This window comes from Bactrocera oleae, chromosome 4, assembly GCF_042242935.1.
Source record: "Bactrocera oleae isolate idBacOlea1 chromosome 4, idBacOlea1, whole genome shotgun sequence".
Taxonomy (NCBI): Eukaryota; Metazoa; Arthropoda; class Insecta; order Diptera; family Tephritidae; genus Bactrocera; species Bactrocera oleae.
Window position 1 is genome coordinate 47,305,963 of NC_091538.1, and position 19,700 is coordinate 47,325,662.

At 33.3% G+C, this 19,700-nt stretch overlaps 1 protein-coding gene across 5 annotated transcripts in view; it reads right to left on the reverse strand.

Moving 5' to 3' along the window:
• The window catches only part of atos (atos homolog atossa), a 152,067-nt gene that overhangs the window by 13,330 nt on the left and 119,037 nt on the right, over positions 1-19,700 (reverse strand). For all 5 annotated transcript variants that reach the window (XM_070108026.1, XM_070108025.1, XM_014232770.3 and 2 more), the window contains 2 exons: positions 767-2,333; positions 564-700 (listed from right to left, as the gene is read on the reverse strand). In XM_070108026.1, the coding sequence (XP_069964127.1) occupies positions 564-700; positions 767-2,314 (1,685 nt within the window). In that variant the 5' untranslated portion in view covers positions 2,315-2,333. The remainder of the gene's footprint in view (positions 1-563; positions 701-766; positions 2,334-19,700) is intronic.

Consider the following 19,700-nt stretch of genomic DNA (forward strand, 5'->3'; position numbering starts at 1 on the left):
TACATATATAGATTGATAGTTACAAGATTGTTCATTTGAAAATGTTTGAAAGCTTTTCAGCTGAAGAGATTTAATAGTTTAATTAATATATAAAAAATAAATATATATATATTGTACAGTTGCTTGAGACAATAGTCCATGCAAAATTTCGTGAATATATCTTGTCAAATTAAAAATATTTTCATACATGGCCTGGATTTTGATAGATCAGTTTGTATGTGTAGCTCTCTATGTGCTGTAGTGGTCCGATCTGAAATTTTTTTTGGGAAGTTGTACCTGTATGCTTGGTACAATAATCCATGTGAAATCTCGTGAAGATATTTCGTCAAATAAGAGTTTTCCATACAAGGGCTTGATTTTGATCGTTCAGTTTGTATGTACAAATTTTAGATCGATATCGCAACAATTGAGGGACTAGTTCGCATATATACAGACAGACGGACAAAATTAAATCGAGTCAGCTAGTCATGCTGATGTAGATTGGTAGGTAGAGTAATTTTGTGCACCAGTTTCTTATATAAGTGCAGCATAGAAAGTATTTTGATTGATTTTTAATTGCTTACTTTTCTTTTTGGGTTATGATCCATTGTTCGAGCAGCATTTTATGGTTCACCGGTCCTAAGAAAACCTCTATGCAAACCGGTTCGCCGCGTCCGATAATCGCCTCCATTCTATGGCAGTACGCTCGCCAGCGGGAGCACTAAAAATAAAAAATTATTAATTTAAAAAACAATAAACATATTTTGCATAACTTCCTCCTACATACAGTTATATTTACGTATGACATATCACAGAAATGATCCTCAGCTTCAGCGGCCTCCCCTTTCGCCAGGCCCATTTTTCTGAGGAATTGATCACAGTGCGGTCCCTGTTGTGGGTGCTTGGACGCTGTTGTCGCCGCAGCCATCGTCGGCTTCACTTTCGTTGTGTGATTTATTGTTGCTGCAGCAGTCATTGCCACCGACGCGGTTGTTGTATTCACAGCTGTGCCTGGTATTGGTATACGTCCCGAGCCAAAATGTGTTGCCGACGCATGTCGCATATATCGCTCCTTTGTATTCAAATTATCTACGACTGAAGGCCAATGTGGACGTGGCGATTGCACACCACTGCCGCAACTGCTACCCGAGCCGGGTTGGTCGAGAAACCGATGCGTTGTGGCTGAGGCTGAAGCGGTCGGTGTGGTGGCACGATAAATATACATTGACTGTGGTGGCGGTGGGGAAGAGAGCGTCGCAAAACGAAAGCCACTCGGTGTAGCAGTAGCACTGTTCGCGCTCATACCACTATGATTCGGCTCTATTGAAGGACTGCCACTACGCAGACACGTTGTCGCCAACGATTGCAGCGAGAGCAAAAAATTCTCAGAACCAGAACCAGGTGACGAGCTGGCACTACCCGCAGCGGCACTGTTGCCTGCGACTGCTGTCGACGACGCTGCACTGCTCATTGCATTCAAATTTGTGCGATTAAGTAAACTGCGACGTACGATCTCGAACTCACCGCGATCATTAGCACCGGATTCATTGATAGCAAGCGCAACTAGCTCGGGTTCACGCGCCTCTACGGCCACGGGCTGTTCGTAGGTCGTACTGAGGTTAGCTGCAGGCGAGACTTGTCGCAGCTGGCACAATTTTTGTGTCCAACGTTGATGTGTGCTCTCCGCCGTTGAGGACGCAGATCCCGAACTGTTTGCACTGTATGGGTCAATGTAGAGTGGCGACGAGTCACGTGCATGTGCAGCACTCACACCACTATTATTAAAGGCATACGGATTCGTTGTTATATTGATCACATGTCCACTGCCAACACCTCCACCAAAGCCGGCGGCAGCACGAGATGTCGATGGGCGAGATGTTGGCGATTGACGTCCACCGCCGACAGCAATGCCACCAACGCCACTCCCACTAATGCCATACGAAGTGTTGGCAAGCAGATTGTTGGTGTTGTAATTATGTAAATTACTGCCGAAACTACTGCCGCTGCCGCTGCCACTACCAATGCCTCCGCCATGCCCACTCCCACTAAGGCCGCTGGTATCACTGACTGAGGCAGTGGTACGCATTATTTGTGGTTGATATTCATCGTCGGCAACAGCGCGTCCCTCCAATATTAAAGAGGCTAGTCCTAATAAAACCGATGGCGTTTGGGCAGAAGGTGGTGAGGTGGCAGTGGACGACACCGTATTGGCGGTTGGCGTCGTTGACAACAACATGTTCAGCTGCCCATTGTTATTACTTGTACTGTGGTTATTACCGGTGGTACCGCTAACCGTTGCGGTGGATGTGGAACTACTGACTGTGGTTGGTATCATTTTGGCTGATTGAATTGAACTGCAATGAAATAAGAAATAATTCCATTATTACATGATGAATATTAAATTTTAAATTAATTAAATTTTAAGCTAATTATAATAGCAGTATTTATTATAAAAAAGTAGATTTACTTATTTAAAGCTTTTCTGCAGTTATAATCGAAAGCTTACACTTAAAGTTTACTCAAAGCTTTATCATTTATTTCTTATTACCAGCGACAGCTATTAGCTGAATTAGCCTACAACGATTCATCTAGATTAGGTAACAGATCTAGAAAACAAATCACACACGATGTAACTACTAGACTTATGTTAGTGTTGTTTCTTAAAAGAGGGATTATCCTCATCCACGATGTCACATTTTTGCCACCAAAAAAAAGCTTTGAGACCAATGAAGATGAAATAAGTTTAAGAAACTACTATTTTTGCCTATTGGCATCGAAATGGGGTTTTTTAGACATGTGGTTTTCAAAGGGAAATACAATTTATATATTAGTTATGGGCAACAATTTAGCTTAATTATAAAGATAAGAGTTTGCCATGATGTGTGCGACTGTGGCTCGAATAAATTCTAGCCGAAAGGCCCAATTTTTACCAAGAATTTTTTCTTCCAAGGCGTCAATCGTTTGGAGCTTATACGCGTAGACAGCCGACTTCACGTAATTCTACCAAAAATAGTTCAACGTTGTTAAATCGCACGATCTTTGAGGACACGACGCAGGCCTTTGACGCGAGATAATGCGCTCACCAAAAGTTTTCTTCAACAATTAATGATTGTTGGAACCAAATGTCGTCCTCAACAACATCCTCCAATTCAGACAAGAAGAATATTTAAATCATGACGCCATAGCGTTCCACACTGACTGTAACATTATAATCGGCTTCATTTTTGAAGAAATGTGGACCAATAATTCGCTTGTCCCTAAAGCAAACCAAACAGCTACTTTTTGATGTAACGGTGTTCAAAAGTGAATTGATTGAAGTGATTCTGAAAATCGGGATCGGTGACCATCTGGTTTTAGAGCCACGCTTAATGGTCGTTCTTGCACGAGTTGGACTTTATAAGACCGTAAACCAAAATCCTCCCAAAATCTTCCATAAAGTGGATGGACACAGATTCAGTTGCTGCGCGCGTTGGCGGATGTACTCATTCGGGTCTTCTTCGATACTCTGCTCCACAGCAGCAACAGTGTCTTCTGTGCGCACTGTACGGCGTCTCTGAGGAGCTCAAATTACTTACTGAAGTTCTGGTGGACAAATATTCTGCAATAAAAGGAGCTGTAAGTAAGAAACCTTTTACACCCTAGATGAAACTCAATTGCACGACTTTTTGGTAATACATCTGAAGTAGAACATGTTTCATATACGACTCTGTTTTTCAGAAAAATCTCAACTTTTCAAGCAATAAAATACCAAATTACAAAATTTTTGGGCCGTAAATTTTTTCTACATAGCGCCGAAAAGACCTCAGACTTTTTTCGGCACAAATATACATAGCTCTCTTTTTGCTTCCCCTAAATGTTTACTATTTTTTCAGATTGTTTTTTGGGCAACGAAACACTCTTGCAGTAGAAACTTACTAACTATTGCAGTTAAGAAACGAAAAATTCGAACTATACGTGTTTTTTTAATTAGTTCTTCTTTTAAATGTAAGACTGGAAGATTTTTGAAAGTTATTCGACCTTTCTTCAGATGATTAGACTTAAAGTTTTTAGACCAATTTTAAGCTTAAAGTATCAGAAAACGCCGAAGTTAAATCGAAACAAAAATGGAATTTTCAACATGCAGTATTGGTCACCTTTCAAAAAATTAGGTTGCCGGAAAAAAAAGTTTCATATACAAAAAATGCATTATCGTAATCACATCCGGAAACTTACAGGCATATCCATACATAGAATATGGATACACATTTAAATAATATAATTGCCAAAAAGTTTGGCATGTATGAATATTTTATAACTTTATTATAATTGTAGATATGCCTGCATCATAACCTAAAAAATCTCAATTTCCGTTGAGCATTTTACAAATTGGAAACTTTGCTTGCTTTTGTGTTCCTCTATCAGCGATAATTCAGCTTTTGAAAAGCAACATAAAACATGTACTTTATAATTGACAAGTAGCTATTATCGTGTTATATTTGAGTTGTTGGTTGAGTGTCTTCATAAGGTGATGGTTTGACTGGGCGGTAAGGTGGAAGTATGCGTAATTTTTTCGTAAGTGACCTCGCAGATGCACATTAAAGTGGATGGAAAACTGTAAATATAACTGTAAATATGTACATATGTATTGTATGTAAGCATATGAATTCGCATATGTGTGTGGACGCATATACATATGTATAGGCAAATATATAGCACTATATATACAAGTAGTTATAGTGATTTGATGTTCAAGCATAAACTGGGTCACGGTCCAACTGCATATAATGCAAATTCAAAGGCATGCGAGTACATATGTGTAAATAAATACATATGTATTTATATCTAGTTGCACAAATGTATCAATATATATGTATGCATATAGTGGCCTGCATAACAAAATCTGTGGCATAGCAACAGTTGCCAAATATGCTGAGACCGACATATGCATACATATATCTATGTATGTGTGTAACTGTGCTTGCAACGGTGTCATGCTGTGGGCGCGTGAAAGCCTCTGCAGGCAATCACAGAGCGCTTTTTGTCAAGTACAAGGATTTTGTTGAATTGGAAAAAAATATATATTTTCATATGTACATATATCCACACCTGCACAAGCCTACACTTACACAAGTTGTAAGTGCTCACAAATATACAAATGCATTATTTGCTCTACTTTTATGCACATAACACCCATTATGACGTGCCAAAAGGGTGGGAGATTGTCTTGCAAACACACAAAAAAAAAACTGTGCAACTCCTGCTTGTTTTTGCTATGCCTTCATCACTTTCATTTATTTCAACCCGATTCTTATACACACATATACCATACATACGTATGTATGTATTGAATAGAAAACTATAACGAGGTCATTACAACAATAGGAAAATGGAAATATGTAACAATAACAACAATAAACAACATGCGTTGCAATTTCCGCAATATGAAGACTTATAGATATATACATATATATGTTATACATATTACATAAACACATACACACATTGATACACCACTTTTGGAGGCCGAAGGATACGGATGCGAATACATATGCAGATCTACATAAATCAGGGCACATAATATTTGTTAGTGTAACGCCAGAAAATTAGGTCAATTCATAGCTAACGAACGAACTGCAAACTTAAATGGTACAGCATCCTCGCAAGTAGGTCAACATGGGCGCATAATGGCCACCGATCGGAGACAATTCAATGTTCTAAATGGTTGCTCTTGATGGACGACGTTTAATTGAAATTAATTTTCATCACATAATAGAAGTGGGCGGAAGTACAGACATATATACATTTCATATTGCTATTTGGATTTTTTTATTAATATTTTCATTATAAGTCATAACATACAATAAAATGCACTAAATCTGCAAAAAAAACATTGTTTTAGAAATGAAATCAGACAATGTTAATTTAAAAGAAGAAAAAATGTCAATTTCGGTTGCACCGAACCTGTAATACCCTTTACAAATAAAAAAGTTTGCATATTGCATACAAGAACTTGATTTTGATCTGTCAGTTTGTTTGGAAGCAATATGCTATAGATATATATAGGTCCAATCTTAATAATTACTTCGAAGATTGCACCGTTGTCTTGGACAATAAAAATCTTTGCCAAATTTGGTGAAAATATATCTTTTTATGGCAGCTGTATGATGTATGTCCGATATTAAATTTTACAAACTCGTATCTATATATATTTTATGACGTGTATGTAATTTCCATCTGGGTGTTAAGAACTTAATATACCCTGTTCAAGGTATAAGTATATTCCCTTTAATAAATATTATTTAGGGAGAGTATCCTGAAGTCTGCTGAATATTTCGCAACAAGTCCATAAAAATTCTGAAAAAAGGATTCCTGAACTAGAGTACATCCAATATCCAACTTTATTTCAATTTCATTGAGAGCTGTATCTGCCTTTATGCATTTCAGTACTGAATGTGATCGCGAAAAATCGGAATGACCAAAATAGCATAATTTACAGCATATATGGATTCACTCACTATTACTATCTATCACTATCTATCTCCTTCTTTATCTATTTTTTGCAACTCTTGAATTAATATTTAGAACTCTTAAATTAATTATTGGAACGTATTACGATAGAAAACGAGAACAGCTTTCGAATGCCGCAATGCTCCTGAGCTACGCTCTTGAGACTAGACAAGATGTATATATTCAATTAGGAAATTCAAGGTAATCACGAAACAACAAGAATTCTTAAGTTCTTATGTAAAATAAATAAATATTAGTATTAATACTCATAAATTATTCTTTCTATTAGAAAAAAGACTTCAAAGTTTAATAATTGTGAGGTGTTTTACTTATAATTTGAAAATGAACATTGGGATTTAAAAAAAAAAATACTCGTGAATATAGAAATTCGAAGAAATATAGTGAACGATCAATGAAAAAATTGACTAAGAGATTTCAGGCTACATCTTGGCTGAGCAGTTTAAATCCAGTTTAAATCCATTAAACATCAGTTATGACCAAAACAAAATATTTGTTTGTTTCACAATTCCGAAAATCTTTAGCATCGTTTCGTAACTGTAACAAAAGTATTTGTCACTGTCATATCAATGCTATTGCACACATACATACATTTTTATGACAATTTTTAGAGAGATTCGGTATCAAACTATAACCAAGATATCTTTGAAAACTTAAAATTGTAGAGTTAGTTTTTAACTGCTGCTCTATATATGTATGTAATACAACAAAATCTTCAAGAGTTTGTCGGTGTCAAGCTATAGTTGTACGAAGTGGTAATAATAAGATGTTTTTTTGTTGTTTTTTTGGATACCATTAACTTGTGTAGCGTTTGGAAGCTTATTAGACGGCATTTTAAAATCGAAGCACAAACTCATTATAGATTCGATTATTCAACACCGACATATGTTTCCAATATTTACTTGAATATTATAGGTATAAGTAAATTAAACATCTGTTAGAAAAGATAAAACTTAATTTGATTTCAAAAACTTAAAGCCATGTAAATATGTATTATGTATGTATACATATACTGACGTGTGTATTATGCAACATTTCAACAGGTCAAGTTATGTGTATCTAAAAGTACGATATTCATAATTTCTTGTTGTTGCAGTCAAAGATGTGGGTGACCTAGTGCTCTAGTTGCAACAACGAGTTGCACAATAAACTTTTAATATGTGCACAAAGCTATATATGGAAAGATATATGCACATTAGAATATATTTATGAATGTGTATCCATTGCTGCATGCTTCTTATTTCTGAGGGGGGCTGACCCAATTCGCCTGGCATGAAAGCAGTCTGAGCGCTGGCGAAATATTGATTTTCGCAAAATTGGCTGGAATTTCGGATACATAAACATTAAACGAAAGACAGTGAAAGTACGCAAATAGATATGTATGCACGAGTAAATACTTTCATGCATTTCTGTATTCAGAGCAGCATGCCCTAGATGCATGTTGTACATATGTACATATGTATGTATGTCGGAAGGAAGTTTAAGAAACAAACAATATAGACGTTTATGGCTTGAAAAGGTAAATAAGGAAATTAGTAAGGTAATCTTAAACAAGTTTACATACATACAAGGAAAAGTCGAAATTTATTTTGTGCTATGTTCACGGCTATAGCATTTATAACGAGCTATTAATAATTTTTGAAGTGATTTTATGGAATAATAAAGATTTTGAATTTTGAAAGTGCAAGTTTTTTTTCTTTTCTGGGTAATGGATCAAACTAAGCGCTGATAATATGAATTGTATATAGAAAAGTAATTTTTTAGTTTTCTCAACTAAAAATCTCTAAAGCTAAATTTTTTTACTTCGTACTTTTTTTTGATGTCTTTAGACGCGAGAATATTTCAGTTTTATTTTAGATAAAAAAAATATAAATTATAGAAAGTTAAAATTATATTTAAAACTGAAAAATTTAAATTTCATTTCTAAAGAAGAATATTTTTCGCATATTTTTGAAGTAGAACAGAATTTGAAAAACAATGTGTTAGTTTTTACAAGTTTACAACTTTGAACAGCAACTTATCATAATATACACCTCAATTCATTTTTATTATAACCTTATAGAGGAACAAACTTACCAAAATCGTCCTTGGTGCAGGTTCAACTGAAAAAGTCAACTGTATTGAATGCTCCCAAGACCCCAGTATAATATATATTATATTATGATTCAGCTACATAACGGGACTTTTAACCATTATATAACTTGTCTTCGATTCGCTATTTCTCTGCTCACTTCTGCTCTCTTGTCAAAAAATTACATGTGAAAGCCACAACAAAGTTATCAAGTTGAATTCGTGCAAGTAAATATGCGGATACCTCATTAAAGTGGTGTAATCGCTATCTTCACAGCTCCCAAGTTTTGTTTTTACATATTTTAGAACAGTTTTACTATTGTGAATGGCACAAATGACAAATGCAAATACAAGTTTCTTTTTTTCTTGTATTTTTAAAACTTAAGACTTAAAATCAACTACAGTAATTTATAGACAACAAAATTAAACTATTATTACTACGCTTTTTAACGCGAAAAAAATTTCTTCACTAAGGAGGAATCATAACACTATTGCACATGCGTCAGAAGACATGTAAGCGCAGGGTTGCAGCGCAAGTGCTGCCCGTTTGTTTATCTGGTATAGTTTGTTCGATTCGCTGCAGAGTAACGCCTGGCGAATCGAAGACTGCTATTAATTTAGCTGATAATGGTTAAGTGTGAGTCATAGACCAAAAAATTATACACAGCCAAAGCGGTTAGATCAATCTACGATTTTCAAAAATTCGATTTTTTTGTTTTGCACTGTCAATCCACTAAAATCATAAGTACTTTAATAATACTTGCCTTCAGTTAGCACAAATTTATAGAATCATCGCCGCCGGTCAAAACCTTCTTGAAAAATGCCCCCAGCAGACGCCATTTTGTATCAAAGTGACAATATACATATTTAATTTTTTGCCCGCAACAAAAGATATTCCATTCGTTTTCCTTTTTTTCGTAAATAAATTGTTAAATTTAGGCTTTTATGAGCGCTCTGTACCGACCGATCAGATTTTCAGAACATTGTCTTTCAATATCACCTTTATTAAGAATTTCGAGATTTCCCACCACTTTCAGAACCATATAGGCTACAGTATATTTTTGCTTATTATTTCATAAAAGCCATTTAAGAGGGCGCTACAGCAACAGTGTTGCATTCAGAATTACAACGCGGAAATTGAAAAAGTCACGGATTAACCAATCCACACTTGCTTAAGTATTTATGAACTGATTCATTAACTGTATACGCTTAATACATACATACTTATGTATATTAATCAACATATGTCAATTAATCAACAAAAGTATATAATTGAGCAGCTTAAGTAATAAAATCAAGATGCACTGCTTACAGGCGATAACACAAGCAGTCAAAAGGTCGATGCGCTCTCGTTTAAAATAAATCAACTGGCTTTTAATGCAAATAATGATAAATTAACTAATTAAATGTGTACTAAAAGCAATAAAATTCAATATGGTAAAAAGTTTAAGTGACAGTAAGATATTATACAAAAAATATTTATTCTTGCTATAAAAATGCAATAAATTAAAAGTATAAATATTTTCTTACTCATTTTAAGAAACAATCTTAACATTCAAACCAAACTTTATTTTTAATAACATAATTATTCCAGTTCAAAAAAATATGTTACTGCAATATTGCTTAACAACTCACTTTAGCAACATAATCCATATATCCGTAACATTGTTGCCTCAAATGAATATTTATACAGCGTCAGCAACATTCACAACATTTGTTTACAGTCACCATGTCAACATATAAACAAGTATGTAAACACAATTTTTATAGTTCATTGTTATTGTTGTTTTCTCTTTTTTTTAGCATTTTTCCTAGTATCTTGACCTGTATACTGCTATCAAAGTATACAAAGCGAAAAACTAAAAAAATTACAAACAAATTAACTCTTAATATAAGCAAACGCAAAAAAAAGTAAAAGGTAAACACAAATATGAGAGCAACTGTGACAACAGCATTTAATCAGGTTTGAGTAACGTTATCAACAACGCATGCGATTCGCCTTAAGGCTTAAGCCCGAATGCAAATACAAACAAACAAAACAAAGCAAGATAAAGACAAAATAAACATATGATTGACTTTGAATGAGCGCACTCATTGTCAAAGAGAGAGGGAGTGAGAATGAGAGCGTAGCAAACACAAATGAGTTGAGCGCGAGCGCGCTTGTGAATTGGCAAATTTAATTGAGAAATGTTGATTGCCAAATCGAAGGAAAAGTTGCCAGTGTAAGAGTTTTGTTGAAAATTAATATTTTTTTGGCAGATGAGCCAATTTAAATATTTTATACAAAATGTAATAGATAAAAGTATTCCCAAAACACGAAATTAGGCGTTCTTGTTAAGGGTATTTGTTATATTTTTTTTTTAGTCGAAGAGTTCGATTATAGAACTGATTTTTTTAGCTACTGCTTTTGATTTTAGTTACGGCTAGATTTTCTGTAAGAAATTTTAGTGTTATCCTCTAACTATTTTTGTTAAAATAAATGTTGTTAAATTTTATTTGAATATGTCTTTGTTTTTGTTGTATATTACACACATATTTACTTTTTAACCATGTATGAAAATTATAGCTTTAGCTATGTCAATGCGGGCCTCATAAATTGAGAGTGAAAATCAGCTGTGTGCTGTAAAGCAAAAAGACGTAGAGAAACTGGGGTAAAAGAGATAGCAAGAAAACCACAGTGCGGAGGAGAAACCCGAGCACAGCTGGGTTAACCAGGCTATGTAATAATATGTACATAAAGATACATGTGCGCATATTTGTTGTAGAAGTGGGACACCGTAGGGGGCGCTCCAAAAACTTGTATTTTCGTAGAGATGTAGAAACTTTTATGTTGAGGCAACTTTATAAAACACGTGCAAGAGACAAGTTAAAATGAAATACACTTTTCTATTTACGGAGATACATGATATATGTATGTATGAAAATATACATACTTGTATACATTTGGTATACATATGTTACATGCGCATTTAAGCATTGGAAGAAAATTATATGTAGATTATTTATCTAGTGCCTTAGCTCCGATACCAATCAACTAAAATATTAGAAGCAAATATATTTATAAAAAATATAAATGTATTTATCTATAATATAAGTACGCTGTATGATCAAATATAAAATATTAGCGAATTTTAAGTGAGTAAGTATGAAAGAAATTTTAGGAAAGAAACTAGAAATAAATTAATTTTTTTAATCAAAATTTATACACAGATATATCACCTTATGCACTAGAATTATATGTATATGTAAATATGTATATACATAAGCATACAAAAATATTAATGCCTGTTTTTATAAAATGCTTAATGTAAATCATATATTTTAATTTACTTTACGCTTGCCTGTTGTAAAAACCCAAGCTAATGGAGAATGGACATTTTGTGCTCTCAGTCAGTCAGTCAGTCAGCAAGCAGTAGAGCTAGTAACGCTTGTCAGCTGATTTTTGTTTTGCGTGCCTTGCGAGCTTTACTTTTTATTTTTATTTTTCTATTATTTGCTTCTTCTGCATTCTCTACATTTACTCTCCTTAGTCATAAAGTGCAATGCCAATGAGTGGCGGCTATCGTTGGGATTGTTAAGCATAATTAACACACAAGTAGCTCTAGTTGACTTGGCTTTGATGTGGGGAAATTAAGGCGTACCACATCCGCATGACTGCAAAGGCTAATGGAGAATAATTGCAAAAGTGGTGAAGTATACATATGAACATATATAAACACAAACATATAAATTTATTAAACATTGATATGTGTACATATGTATTTATTTAGGAGAACATAAAAATGTGAAAACTCGTGTATATATACATATACATCGATTTTGCTATTTTGGCAAATCTGTTACGAAAACCAAAAAAGTTTTTTGTCAATATTTAAGACATTTATAAAGAAATTGACTTGTGAAAAGTAATTCATTGCAATAACAAAAACAAAAATAACCGAAACATAAAAAATCACCAGAAAAAAAGTCTTCCTACAACTACCACAAAAGTTTATATTTTTTATCTTGTGAAAGACTACATCTTTTAATGACAATACCTTCGAAAAAAGTATTGAAATAGTGCTTGAAATTTATCGTATTAGTATTAGAAAGTTAGAAGAGGGTCAACATCTCTTATATATCGACTTAACATATCTCGATCTATGCAAATATTTATACATTTTGAAAAAGTTTTGTTAGAAGAAAATTCTAATATCAGACGACTAAATAGAAGAGCAAAATACTATTTATAAAATATATTAACTATAGAAAAATTGCATATATCGACTATGCAAGTTTTCAGCTATAGAAATTTCGGTCTAAATATTATGATGTTTTAGCTAATTGGTAAACTCCAAGTATTGTATTAGAAAGTGATTCTTCAAAACGAATTTTAGCGTAAAAAATGTTACCAATGCAGTACCTACACTAATTACTACCTTAACTCGACTTAAACTAATCTTTCGAACGACAAAAAATGTGTACTAATTTTCTAAGAACCAAAAACACACTCATACGCAGCTGCGTACACAAATCACATAAATATGTTATATAGCTGTCAAGTTAAAATCAAATTTAACGTAAGTTAAACTGATTTATAGATATATGAAATTTTGCACACATGCTCTTTTTCCCAAGAATCGACTTATTTATCGGAATCGCCGATATCGGACAACTGTAACGTATAGCTGCCATACAAATTGAATGATTAAAATCAAATTCTTGTATGGAAAACTTTTTTATTTGATAAGATATCTTGACGAAATTTGGCACGGATTATTGTTCAAGGCAACGGTATAAACTCTGAACAAATGGATCGGACCACTATAGAGTATAGCTGCCATACAAACGGAACGATCAAACTCGAAACGTGTATATTTTGTAGTTTTGCGAATAACAATTGTAAAAAAAAATATTGTCCTCTTCATTTAAACAATTCAATCGCAACTTACGTTGCCACCTACACTAAGTTACTGTAAGCACAGCTCATATAGGTATAAGTACGTCAATGCTGGCGAAATTAAATTTGTAATAGGCGAAATGCGTCAGAATGTCTGTCTGGACACGTAACGATCGATTTTGCATACGAGCTGAAATGGAATGGCATATACATACATACATATATAATATGTCAGTACATAGGTACAAGAGAGCATGAATATATTTGAGCCAAATGAGGCTGCCCATCAGCAATTTAGACATACATACATGTATATATATATTAAAAATATCTGAAAGCACTAGTCTATATAAAATAATGAAAAATTGTAAGAGTCTTGAAGCAGTATAAACCTAAAAGTATAAAGATTTTATAAAAAAAAACCCATTTGGTTTTTATTTTTGTCTGTTTTCATTCCAAAAAAGTGGTAAAAAAAAGCTAAATATTGGTTTGAATAGTGCTAATAGCATGCTAATTTATCATACGTCAAATATAATCAGACAAACCAAAATCAAATACAATTATTTTTGCTTACAAACTGTCCAGTTTCCATAAATATTTTGATTTTCATTTCGCGTTGACGTTCATAATCATACATTCTCGCTCCCGCTTTGAACACTTGTGACCCAGAAAAAAATTGCAATAAATGTAATAAAAATATCGATTAACAGCATAGACATTAAAGTGTGAGTATATTCACATATGTACATATATAAATACACATACTCACATACGAGTATCATTATTAATAATAGATGCGCAAAATGTATGTGTGTGCTTTTGATCGCTGCATGCACCCTCAACGCTTTGCCGTCACGAGCTTGAACTTGAAACAAAAATAGCAAGGTGAAACCAATATATATATATAAACCGACAAATATGCAAACTTATGCACATATATATTTATATATATTGTGTCTGTGCACCCTCAAGAGAAAAGCTGAATAACGTCTGAATCATTAATATTAGATTTCCAGTCCGGGAAAAGAGGTATGCTTATGATTAACATACTTTGCTGATTTTCAGCTTAACTAATTTGAAGTTTTTTCGTAATGAAGTATATTTTGTTAATCTGCTAATCTTTTCAGCGAATAAAGTGGGCTTATTTAAAAAGAGATTTTGAATGATTTCAACGATAAGTTAAATTGCGCAAAAAAAAACGTCAGATCTATCAATGAAAGATGGGTGTTTGGTCAAAACTATGCATTAAACCTGGTCCCAAATGTTGTAATATCGCATAAGACAGCTTTTGAAAATCTAAAATTCTTGCTATTGTTTTTGGCCGTAGAAAACTTTTCTTAAATAATTTTGATGAATACGACCGAATTGAAAGTGTGTGGAAATGGGGGTTCGTCTTGTTTACGTACACCCGACTATCGTGAAGAGGGCCTGTACCACCAAAGGCAACAGTATACAAGTAGTACCTGTTTTCGATTCGCCATTTCACTGCTCGCTTCTGCTCTCTTTTTAAAAAAAATTACATGCAAAAGCAATAACAAAGTTATCGAGTTGAATTCGTGCAAGAGAGTATGCGAATACCTCACTGGTGGTTTTACTATTGTGAATAGCACAAATGACAAATGCAAACACAAATTTCTTTTTTTCTTGTATTTTTAAAACTGAGGACTTAAATTCAATTATAGTAATTTATGAAAAACAAAACTAAAGGATTACTGACACGCTTTTTAGCGCGAAAAAAAATTTATTCACAAAGAAAGAATTATAACACTATTGCGCATGCGTCAGATGACATGTTAGCACCACAAGTGCAGACCGTTTGTTTGAGCATCTGGTATAGTTTAGTTTGTTCGACTCGCTGGAGACTAATGCTTGGCGAATCGAAGACAGTTAGTATTACACCAGAATTTGAATGAGACTGGTTGCTTGTTTCTAAAGTCGTATAGCACTCTTAGAGAACAAAGGGAGGGGCTACAAACCTAATCATTATTGTATCTTAGCTGAATAGAGTACAAATAACTCAATGGAGGTGAAAAAATGCTCAAAACACTTATTAAACAAGACAAAACGTTAACTTCGGTTACTAAAACTAGATTTTGATCGGTCAGTTTGTGTGGCAGCTATACTTTATAGTGGTCTGATCAGGAAAATTTATTCCGAGATTAGACCGCTGCCTTCGAAAATAAGCCAAGCTAAATTTCGTGAAGATATCTTGTCAAATAAAAACTAAAAACGACGTTACCTTCGGTTGCACGAAATCTAAAAAACCCTTCATAAATGCAAACGATTTTTTACAAGACCTTGAGTTTGATCGGTCAGTTTGTATGACACCTATATGCTATAGTTAACTGATCTAAAAAATTTCTTCGAAAATTGCACTTTTACCTTAGGCAATAAATCATGCCGAATTATGAGAAAAAAATCTCTTTAAAGGAAAAAGTTTTCCATACAAGTACTTGCAACCGATTGTTCAGTTTGTATGGCAGCTATATGCTATAGTGAGCCGATCTCAACAATTTCTTCAGAATTTTTTGTCAAATAAAAAAGTTTTCCATACAACGACTTGAGTTTGATCGGTCAGTTTGTATGATAGCTATATGCTATAGTGGTCTCGGCGGTACCTCAAGTACTGAGGGTCTATCTCGCGTATATATACAGATGACAGAGACCGACTCAGGTCATCACGATGATCATTTATATACGGGTATATACTTTGTAAGACCTCCAACGTTTCCTTCTGGGTGTTACAAATTTCATGGCAAACTTAATATACCCCTGTAATTTTATACAATTCCTATTTACTGGTATAACAAAAAAAAAGTCAAGAAGTATATTTTTTTTAATATTGCTATTGCTGAAATGCAAGAACATGTAGCTTACTAAGAGCCGTCGTTTTATCTTAATTTTTCTTTACTTCGCGGTTACAAAGAAATTTGGGATTTGAAAAATCTGACTCTCGCTCTTAAAGCTAAAATTAAGAAACTTATTAGAAAGCTTACTCCTTCACGTATTAAACTTTTTTACAGGATTTAGTTTTATCCCAAAATTATTAATGTGCTCTAGTTGAGAAGCAGGTAAGCAATATTAAACCTTAAGTTGACTGTGGCAGTTATTTTTTTTAGACACTGGTGTGTAACAAAAAGTATCAGAATGAATTGACGGTTCTTAAATCTGTATTTCACAACCCTTTGTCATAGAGTTTGCTAGAATTTTTAACTCATTTTGCTTAAAAGGAAATTAAATACTACACGTGACACGGAAATCGGCATTAAGTTTTGTTACAAGCCCACAAAAAAGTTTAAATATTTATATCTAGTATTTTTTTTTTAGAAAAGATGGAGAGGAAAAAATTTCTTTCACTTTAACAGAAAGCAGCGTAGGTCAATGCTAAATTTTCAAGGCTGCCAGTTGACCACCAGACACGCGTACACGAGCCGCATTACGGAAAACAAAGTGCACAACAACAAAAACCAAAATATAATAAGCATGAACTGCCAATGAAGGTCTCGATGGCCATTGAAAACAGCTGGAAATGTGTTAAGACACGTTTCCTCTCCCATGAAAATACATATTTTATCAACAGCTGAGCGAGGACCGAGCCACGACAATAATATGACCACAATATAGGTGTGTTTGTATATATTTATATGTTAGCGATGCGGCCAAAGTGTGTTGAATGTTCGCTAATTACGCTCAAATGGCAAAAGGAACGAACAAATCAAAACTTAATGTGTGCACATATTCAGGCATATTTGTACATACAAGTACATATATATACATAAATGCGAACTACGTCAGCGAAAAGTTTGCAAGTGGGCATGTACATATGTATGTATGTGTGCCGTGGCAGGAAGTAGTCTCTGCTTGTCGTTTGCTGGCAAAAACATAACCTTTTGCAAGGACAACGGCAACAAGCGAAAACTTTGAGCGCTGCATGTGGAAATTGAGGTTAAAATCCGAACTACTGGCATTTTAATGGTGTAGAAATGTGTGTAGTAATATGCTTATATACAAGGCCCTAAGTGTGATTTTTAATACATATGTACATATGTATATTAAACAATTTATATTAAATTGGTTAATTTATAGTTTAGATTACAAAGTTTTGCGAAAATTTTTAAAAGATACAGTAGTTTTTGCTTAATTCTACAACTAAGTTAAGCTATTATTTAATAGGCATTTTGACATTCACATAATTTAATCAATTAGCAATTTTCTACTGTAGTAATTTCAGCTACTAATCAACTCAATTAAAAATACGCTTTTAATTGAATAATTAAGAGAATTTAGAAATCCCCCCTCTAATTGTTCTCAATTTATTATATATAAGCAATTAACTAATTTACCCAATTAATCGACTGTAGAAAAACTAGTTATAATTGAATAAATTGCGAATTTTAGAATCAATCCTTAATTGTTCTCAATTTACTATATAATGAAGCAATTAACTAATTAACTCTATTAAGCGACTGTAGAAAAACTACTTTCAATTAAATAATTTAGAGATTCATTTACTAGATGTTTTTAATTTATTATATAATGAAGCAATTAAAAATTTACTTAATTAATCGACTGTAAAAAACAGACTTTTAATATAATATTTAGAAAATTTGAGAAATTCAACACCTAATTGTTCTTATTTAATTATATAATGAAGCAATTAACTAATTGACTCAATTAAGTGACTGTAGAACTGTAGACTGTCAAACCACTTACAATACTCTGAAGTAAAAACATACTTTTAACTTTAAATTGAATAGTTAAGAAAATGTTAGAAATTAAACTACTAATAATTTCAATTTACCATTAAATGGAGCAATAATTAATGGTTCTAATAGCATTTAATTCAAAAATAAATTTTTAATGCCGTGAGTTGTAATAGACGTACTTCTCATACGTTTTCTTTCATATAAAAAGTCAGTTATCAATCTTCTAATTTACTTCAATGTATTAACCGCAAAATTTCAACATTTATGTTGAAACCTAGTAAAAATCAAATCAAAATTAAGTAATTACCCATTTTTTTTCTGACAGAGATATTCTCAAAACCAAATCAAAACACTTTTTAGACAGCTGTCAAAAATTAATTGTTTAAGCTAAATTGAGCACGCTTGAACACCAAAGACGATTACACAATTTACATCTTTATCGACTTCATTTATTGTCCTAATTGAATCGCCTAGTTAAATTTATATATGTACACATGTATATAGCTCGAAAATTAATTGAGTCATCAGAGAAATTTTTCAGTTATTACGGATAGCTAAATTATGAAAAATCGAATGATAATTAGGTCTTCCTCTAATACCACTACCGCACTAATTTGGAAAATCAATATTTGCACTTTCTTACATCAAGCTATATCCAAACATCGAATTTTCGACATTTGCTCACTCCCGCGTAATTCATTTGAGTCTCTAGAGAGGAACTGTTTATTGAAGGAGAAAAAATGAAGTCAAGAAATTCCAGTAAAAATTAAATATACAATTTCATTTCATTTCAGCGTATAACTGAGAGAAATCTATTTCATGCAAATTTTATAAGAATAAGGTTTTTTTTGACAGCTCTTTGACGTTTAAAGTTGCATATAACGGCAGTTTACATCTCATTAGTACGATTGATTGTGCACATAGACGACGACAAGCGGCACGCAGCATCTGTAAAATATTAATAAGACTGCAGCGCGGCTTCTCGGCAGCAAACTTGGAGTTGTCGCCGTCGCTAAATTAAAACCATTTGTAATTTTGTCGACCACAATGGGCAGCTGTAGTGTTGCCATGAAAATATATATATAATACCATATATATATATATATACAGTGCATCACAAAAATAAGTATGCAGTGTGTTCATCTGTTTTGTCATGCGAAAAAAAGCCTTAAAACTAATATTATTAACCAATTTTTTTATATTTTGAATTATTTTATATATTTATATTTCTTCAATAACAAAAAACCCAAACTTAAAGTAATAATTTTTCAAGTTACAGAAAAGAATGTTCCAATAGCTTAAAAATACGTCACTAAAGTATGTATGTACTAGAAATAAGTTGCGAAAAAAAAGTTCTAACGAGTTTATTTTTGAGCTTTTGGGTCACTGAAGGTGGAATCTTGCTCCATTCTTCGATAAACGCAGTTTTCAAAGATTCTTTGCTGGTTATTTGGTGTCTTCTTTCTTTTTAAATAATGGGATTTATTTCTTAATAATCCCACAAATGCTCGATAGGATTGACATCAGGAGATTGGGCTGGTGTTTCTAGAAACAATGAACAC